Below are 8,630 nucleotides of genomic sequence, written 5' to 3' on the forward strand. Positions count from 1 at the left end.
ACATCCTCAGAGGTTGGGAGGTCTATAATAATAATAATAATAATAATAGTAATAATAATAATACATTTAATTATCTCCTGATGGCCCGAGGTGGAGTACAACAAATTCAAAAACAAGTAAACATAAAAATACAATAAATTATTAAATCACAGAGATAACCCCCCCCCCCCCACACACACACACACACGCACACACAAACACACATATATGAAGAATTGACATATAGTGGCAACAGAATGCAAATCAAGACTCATGACTGAAAGTTGACTGAGTAGTCCTGCTGGAATAGACAGACTTTATCAACTGGTGTTTAGAACATTTCTGATATTATGGCCAGTTGGAAGATAATGACACCCTAAACCCAATAAGAGAACAATGCTGGAAAGCCAGCACAATCTAACTCTCTGTCCTTTTTTCACAGCTATAAATGTTTTACCAAAAAGAGTTGTATTTTCTAGTAAGTCATGCCATCTCATGATCAGTTCAAAGTACAAGTTTCAGTTTAGCTATTTTGACTTTTGGACAGAGTACAGACTGCGCCCGGTGACTCAATGGGTCAAACCACTGAACTGCTGAACTTGCTGATCATAAGGTTGCAGGTTTGAATTCAGGGAGCGGTGTGAGCTCCTGCGGTTAGCCCCAGCTTCTGCCAACCTAGCAGTTTGAAAACATGCAAATGTGAGTAGATCAATAGGTACCGCTCCGGTGGAAGGTAACGGTGCTCCATGCAGTCATGCCGGCCACGTGACCTTGGAGGCATCTACGGACAACGCTGGCCCTTTGTCTTAGAAATGGAGATGAGCACCAACCCCTAGAGTCGGACACAACTAGATTTAATGTCAAGAGAAACCTTTACCTTTTTTTAACAGACTCGATAGTTTGTAACTAGTTAATTTTAATGGATGCTTCCAAGACCTGCAAAAACCAACATAATGTGGCATCATCATCATCATCATCACCATCACACTTTATCTCTCTACAATGGGTCCCAAAGTGGCTAACACTAAAAGCAATGCAATGTTTATCCTAAGTTGGTAACCATAGGTATGAATAAAGAAAAAATAAATGTCACCAGAAAGTCAGAAATAAATGGAAAAAAACCCACTCCCAAACAACAACAAAAACCAGATTGTGGCAACCTGATAAACCCTACATTCTCTATGAATACAGTGAGAAACCACAAAACAATGTTGACGAAAACACAAACACTGGTAAATTAATTTCTATCTGTAAAAGGATAATTGATTATTTTTGGCAAGCCAGCCTGAAAGATAGGTACTTTCGGTAATTTGTCAATGGAACCGTGATAAAAATCAACCCTTCTGTTCGCTGGCCCACCTGTTGTGTAATTTTGCCAATAGCAGAACAAGACATTTCCTTATACCTCTTGCCTTGAATATTACATAATGTCCACCTGCAGTCTATATTACAAACCATGGATCAGGAGATTATCCAAGAGCTCACCAAACTCAGCCAACAGTCTTTGCCCATTTTCCAAGGAGTGGAGACCAGCAATAGGACTCAGGTGAGCAGGTAATTTTGACCCAAGGGCTAGGTATTGCTCAATGGAATATGGTTGGGTTTCAGTCTTGGAAAGATGTACCATGTGATGTCAGTGTCAGTAGGACATGTTACTGCTGTCTTTTATTTCTCATCTGAAAATTGTGAAGTAATATTATTTGACATCCATCCCAAATTAGGATATGCCAATTGATTTAGCCAAGACCAAGTTTATTAATATACATTTAGGTGTGCAATCAGGATAAGAAGCAAAGAAGCATGGTGGCTATAGGTTTCAAATCTTATATCCCAGCTGATAGATATAGATATAGGTAAAGGTTTTCCCCTGACATTAAGTCCAGTTGTGTCCAACTCTGGGGGTTGGTGCTCATCTCCATTTCTAAGCTGAAGAGCCGGCATTGTCCATAGACACCTCTAAGGTCATGTGGCTGGCATAACTGCATGGAGCACCATTACCTTCCCGCTGGAGCAGTACTTATTGATCTACTCACATTTGCATGTGTTCGAACTGCTAGGTTGGCAGAAGCTGGGGATAACAGCAGGAGCTTACCCCGCCCCCAGATTCGAACTGCCAACCTTTCAGTAAGCAAGTTAATCAGCTCAGTGGTTTAACCCACTGTGCCACCGGGGACTCCTCAGATATATAGATAGATAAATAGATAGATAGATAGATAGATAGATATTGACATGTACAAGCTATGTAGTTATGGAAGATCCATGCCAAAAATCAATAGTTGTAGCCAGAAATCAAAAATTTCACTCTCCCTCTTAGAGAAAGGTGGTACATAGGTGTATGGCTTAAGAACACAGAAAGGCTCCTAATAGCAAGTGAGAATAGAAATGGGGAACTCTAATCTTCTCCAGTTGTTGATGGGCTACAACTGTCATGATCCCTGACCTTTAAATAATGCTGATGTGGGACTGATAATACATGATTTCAGAAGTTTGGTCGTTTTTTAAATGTAACTCAAGTGCTCACTCAATGCTCAAAATACAAGCCGTTCCTCAGAATATAAGGGAGATCACTTTCTTATGCTTTGTGTCTGTCCTAATTTGGTGAGATTTTGTGGTACCCCCATGGGCTTCAAGGTTCATTTTAAGGGAAAGAAAGGCATAAAAATGGTTGAATGGATGTACTGGACTTTTGATTGGTTAGGATTTACTTAAACTTTCAATACTTGGGTCCAAGTAATAATCTCACTCTCTGATTAACTGTACAATAACTTCTGTCTGCTGCAATTCTAGCTCTTGCAATACACATCTGGTCTGCCTGGGCAGTGACATTTAAATATGGATGCCTTTGTTGTAGATTGCTTCTCCCTGACATTGTATCTTCCAATACTTATGTTCTCCTGGTTTCTTCTCTGTTTGTCTCCTCCTCCCAGCTGAACCAAGAAAATGAGGCATTTTACTTACCTGAGTGTCTTTCTGATCAGCTTTCTGATGTCAAGCTTCTTACTGAGAGGTGAGTATATCTGGAAGTTCCCAGTAGCAATGAAGAAGGACATTAGAGGAAATACAATATTATGATATATTATGAGGGCATTGTTAAAGTGGGCACCAACTACAAGCGTCCATGCTCCAGGTCTATAGTTGGATGGATGTAAGAAATAGTTGGGTCAAACTGAGATGCTGGATCTAGAAACATGAGGCCATTCATAACTGCGGTTTGGAGAAGAAACCAATCTTTCTTTCTGTTTCCGTTTTGAACAGTTAAGGCTGACACCTGTGCCAGGGAATGGCTACAATACCAGGGCAACTGCTATGGATACTTTGACACTAAGATGACCTGGCCAGAGGCTGAGGTGAGAGACTACTTCTCATGAGGCCTTGCCTACCACAGCCCACAGTTAGTGATAACGTCCAGTTCTTGCAAATCCAAATTGGAGACTCTTTCTCTGCTTCCTATCTCTCAAGTTAGCTTTGATGGGTTGAGACAAAAGGATAAGAAGTTAATTGTTGTTGTGTGCCTTCAAATGATGTCTGACCTATGACAACCCTAAAGTGAACTTCTAGTGATGGAAGAACATCCTCTACCTCTGTGGAGAACACCAAGCTATCATAGGGGTTGTAGGAAAAAATACCTGAAACAGAAAACTTTGTTCCACAAGAGAATGGAACAGCCTTCTTTGCAAAACCCATCCTGGAAAAAAATTCCTCAGTCTATCTATGTGGGTTGAATGAAAAGTAATGCCTCCACCTTCGTTACTTGAGTTTGTATGGGAATATTTTAATAAATCAAATGCAGAAATAATCTTTAGAATGTGCTCTTTTTTTACTACCACTATTCAATTTTCCACATAATCACCAGACAATTGGATACATTTCTGCCAACGATGAACAAGTTTTTTGAAGCCATCACAGAAGAAGTCGACACTCTGTTTCTGCAACCAGTGTCTCACAGTTCTCTCAGTGTCTTCATCAGAAGCATAATGATGTTCCCACAGATCTTATTTCATTATCGGGAACAGATGGAAGGTAGATGATGCTAAATCTGGACTATATGGAGGATGCTGTACGGTGGTGAGATCCAGTCTCTGAAGTTCTGCTGTCAACCTTTTGCTTGTGAAACTCGGTGGTTGCTGTCACAGGACGTCCAACTCTTTGTTTGCCATGCAAGTCAGATGTTCCCACCTCAACATCTTTAAACTTACTCAATGACGCACAGTACTCACATCAATACAATCGCCATAAACAGCTTTCATTCTCTGATAAATCTCCTTTGGGGTGACAGCTTCTGCTGTCAGGAATTCAATGACTACATGTTGCTTAAGTTGCATTGACCGACCATCTGTGCAGGGTTTCATACTTCGCACTTTAACAACACAACTGTTCAATGCTAAGGCTTCCCACCTTAGAACTGTAGAGGAGAGTCTACTGAACAAGCCAGTACCTGTCGCATACTAATACTGCCATCTGTTGAAGAGTTATGAAGGTGGAGGCATTACTTTTCATTCAACCCTTGTAGTGCTAGAACTGGCCCTAACATAGCCACTAATGTTTAACTTTAAGATATAGCCATTTTTGAAAACTAGTTTAGTTTCAGGCACTTTTTGGCACTTTTTGGCTCTCTGTATAGTCGCTAGAGCAGTGGTTCTCAACCTGTGGGTCCCCGGGTGCTTTGGCCTTCAACTTCCAAAAATCCTAAAAGCTGGTAAACTGGCTGGGATTTCTGGGAGTTGTAGGCCAAAACACCTGGGGACCCACAGGTTGAGAACCATTTCCCTATAGAGTCTCAGAAGCAATAAATGGACCTTTAGCCTTTCCACCATTTCTAACTCCGACAAGAGCAAAATGATGCACCATCTCCTACACCGTACGTCCTTCTTTTTTACCAATTTGTGCCGATGTGACTACATTTTTGACATAAGCCCCCTGTGTCTCAGTTACCTCAGTGAAATGTTGGAGAATTTGTTATTACAATCCCTGTGATGCAAGAAGGGGAGAAGTGGGAGAAATTGCCTCTCTGTGGCAATCTTGTGAAGTTCAGACAGGGCTGAGATTTCCCCTTGAGGATGTCTTTCTTCTCTACCTTTAGAAACAAAATTACTTCTTTAAACAAATGAAGGGGAAGCAGGCCAGTTTCAAATGCCATGTCTTTTTTTGTCCATGCCCAGATTGAGTGCCAAACTTACCAGCGTGGGGCCCACCTTGCCTCTCTTCTCAGCCATGCTGAGATCCTGGTGGTGGCCAACCATATCTCTGCTTACCAGACTGAAGTCAGTGATGTCTGGATTGGACTGCATGATATCCGACACGTGAGTATGCCACCTCTCTTTTTACCTTTGTGACCCTGTCAAAATCCTCAGTGTACAACCAATACCTTCTCCCTTTATTGCATCTGGCACTTTTAACATAGACACCACTTTATCTGGCATGGCTTAACACTAGGGAATAATGGGAATTGTAGCCTTCAAAGACTCTAGCCTTCTCTGCTGTGGCTTCAATTCCTAGCATTGAGTCGGGGCAATGAAATTGGGTTCAAACTGCATTCATTCTCCAGCCTTTGCATAGGTTGTAACTTGCTTTTCCTTCAGCCCAAAACTTTGCTTCTGTTTTAATTTCTCTTCCCACCCTACAGAATGGGAGGTGGAGATGGTCAGATGAATCTACCTACAACTACAAAGCATGGATGATGGGTGCACCAAACAACCTGGAGAAAAATGAGTACTGTGTTGAGCTGAAGCATTCTGTAGCAGGGACCCCCGCCCCTGTCCTCGGGATCCTGGAACAAAGAGAAATAAGAGACCGCCATCTCAACTTACTACGTCGAAATTGCCTTTCAGAAGAAAGACTTCGCAATGAGCCAACAGGTGAAAATTGTTTGAGACCATATAGAAAGATGCCTCCCACCATCCAGTTACATTTTAGGCACTCTCTCATAGGGTTGCTGCCTCTATGGGACCCCTTTATCCCAGGGCTGATCCAGAGTGGCAAATACTGGATAGGACCTGGGATGGTTGTGACCACCTGCACCCTGGCCACTGTGGAGGTGGGAGGGAGTCCTGACCATCCAGTGGTGCTGAACCTGGTTCATCCTCCTCCCATTCTTATTGTTGCAGCCACCAATGGGCACAAATAGCTTGTAACATCTCCCTGGGCACCAGAGAGAACGAATTATCTCCTCTTCCCTCTTTCCTTTTCCAATCACGTCATCTGTCTGGCTAGTGTCACTCTAGGCAATGTCATGTCTGGTGGCCACTGTGACACCAAGAGTGGGGGGGGGGGGGATCCTTTGTCTCTGGGCTGCCTGGACCTGGGGAATATGGGATGGCCATGTAAATCATCATGGTCAGTTCCATCTTGGAAACAGCCCAACCATTTACAGGGGTCAGAAGGCACCGTTTGCTCTCAATTCTGGGAATATGGAGTACCTGGCAACTTTTGTTAATGTGGTTCAAGACTGCGTTAACTCAAATCAGCTCCATGCATTGTGCAGTTGCCACAGAGCTCATTCATACCCCCAACACACACACACACCTTTTAAGAGTAAAGAAACAGTGCAGATGTGCCCCTAGATTTTTGATGAATAGAACCCTCCTCTGCATCTGCAGTTTGGCACCACTCTAACTGTCATGGCTCAATGCTATGACATTCTTGGAGTTACAATTTGTTAAAGTACCATCACTCTTCAGCAGAGAAGACTGGTTGGACTTTGTAAAATCACATTATCCAGAATCCCTTACCATTGAGCCATGGCAGTCCAAATGGCATCAAACTGAATTAATTCTACAGTGTAGACGCAGTCTTTGAGATTTTTTCATAAAGACCTCAAAATGTGGATGTTCCAATGTGTTTTTGATCAATCAGTTCACTAGATAATTTTGGCCCCTCTAGCCATAACTTAATACTGGCTCTTGCACTTTACCATTGTCCTGCCCTTTAGTTGTATTGCTCTAATTGACTTGGCCCTCCTAGCCCAAACTTATCATCTGGCTCCTGCACTTTTCTATCAGCCCTGTCCTAGCAACTGTATTGCACAAGCCCTGCCATGCCCATGAATTTAGTACATGGCCATTATTTATTATTTATTTATTTACAGTATTTATATTCCTCCCTTCTCACCACACAGGGGACTCAGGGCGGTTTACAGCGTACACATATATGGCAAACATTCAATGTCAATTTGACATACAACGTATACAGACATACACAGAGGCTATTTAACTTTTTCTGGCCGCCAGGGGAGCTGTCGCTTTCCTCGTCCATCTGCAACACTGATGAAGTACTTCCACAGTCCCCGCATGCTTTGCTGGAGTACTTTGCTGGAGTCTTTTTCATGGCCTCATAAATTAGTTAATTTAGCCTCCTCACACAAGGTGGTACCTAATTTTCCTACTTGACAGATGCATCTGTCTTTTGGGTTGCAAAGGTCGACAACAGGCTACACAATTGGTTGGAAGCCCACTCCAACCTGGGCTGGCTTTGAACTCATGACATTTTGGTCAGAGTGATCTTAATGCAGCTGACACTCAGCCAGCTGCGCCACAATCCCAGTGGCTATTAGTTGTTGTTGTTGTTGGTTATGTTTTTATGATGTTTTGTATTTGTAATTTTTACTGTGTTATATTTTAATCTCTGTTTGACCAGGTTTGTCCCCATGTAAGCTGTCCCGAGTCCCTTTGGGGAGATGGTGGTGGGATACAAAATAAAGATTATTATTATTATTATTATTATTATTATTATTATTATTTTCCTGGTGAAATCAATTCCTCACACAAAATGTTTCAACATCTATCTTTATTGTACTGAGAGAGAGCTCCAGGGTACTAAGTTATCTATCAAGAGCTAGAATTTGAATTCCCATGGAAAAACTGAAGTGGGATATGATCAACTTTGGGTCTAGAACAGGCCTGCACAACCTGTGACCCTCCAGCTATTTTGACTTCCAACTCCCAGAATTCCTGACCATTGGACACACTGGCTAGGGCTTCTGGGAGTTGGAGACCAAAACAACTGGAGAGTCGCAGGTTGTGCAGGCCTGGTCTAGAGAGAAGATGTTAATCTTTTAGTAGATGAAGAAGACCCTCTTGCCCATCTGACATTTCTTTTGTTTCACAGACTTCACACAATGGAATGATGCCAAGTGCCACAAACTCAATGCTTACATCTGCAAGCATGAACTGTAGAGACTCAACTGAGCCTACAAGAAACACAGGACTGAAATGAAGAGGAATCCTTGAGAAAGGGCAGAATTCTCCAAGACATCTTGAAAGCTTGCATTTTTAAAGGAACAGATGTTCTAGAACAACTGATGCAGATCTCACCCAATCCCAACAATATTTCTCATCCCAAAAGGTCCCTACTATAATTTATATAACAGCTTTGGCAGGTAACAACATGTGAAATATCTTTCTGCAAAACTCACATTGACAAAGGGTTCTTTCGATGTGTACCAATTATATGGTATTACCCAAGAATCCTTGTGGGAAGCCATGGCAGTTGCAGTGGTTAATGGCTATAGAACCCATATAATGTTGCGTAGCATGAACATACTTTTGAAATTAAGCCTTATCACCTGTACATTTTCCGTGCATCCACTTTGGTGTAGTTTACAAAATAAATGCTCATGAAATTTCCTTATATGTATGAAATTTGGGTGGAATGAA

The 8,630-nt window shown here is 42.0% G+C and overlaps 1 protein-coding gene across 1 annotated transcript; it reads left to right on the forward strand.

Moving 5' to 3' along the window:
* The first annotated feature begins 1,435 nt into the window (after nt 1–1,435).
* LOC132779262 (C-type lectin LmsL-like) lies at nt 1,436–8,339 on the forward strand. The gene is made up of 5 exons (XM_067469599.1): nt 1,436–1,525; nt 3,240–3,326; nt 5,139–5,279; nt 5,603–5,709; nt 8,075–8,339. Exons 1-5 carry the CDS (start codon nt 1,436–1,438, stop codon nt 8,148–8,150), a joined length of 501 nt encoding a protein of 166 aa, XP_067325700.1. The 3' UTR covers nt 8,151–8,339.
* Nucleotides 8,340–8,630: the final 291 nt, after the last annotated feature.

This window comes from Anolis sagrei, chromosome 6 (assembly GCF_037176765.1).
Source record: "Anolis sagrei isolate rAnoSag1 chromosome 6, rAnoSag1.mat, whole genome shotgun sequence".
Taxonomy (NCBI): Eukaryota; Metazoa; Chordata; class Lepidosauria; order Squamata; family Dactyloidae; genus Anolis; species Anolis sagrei.

Coding starts and splice junctions, on each gene's coding strand:
- LOC132779262 (XM_067469599.1), top strand. CDS start 1,436: ATGGATCAGGAGATTATCCAAGAGCTCACCAAACTCAGCCAACAGTCT. Junction 5,280..5,602: donor GACTGCATGATATCCGACAC/GTGAGTATGCCA, acceptor CCCACCCTACAG/AATGGGAGGTGGAGATGGTC. Junction 5,710..8,074: donor TACTGTGTTGAGCTGAAGCA/TTCTGTAGCAGG, acceptor ACATTTCTTTTG/TTTCACAGACTTCACACAAT.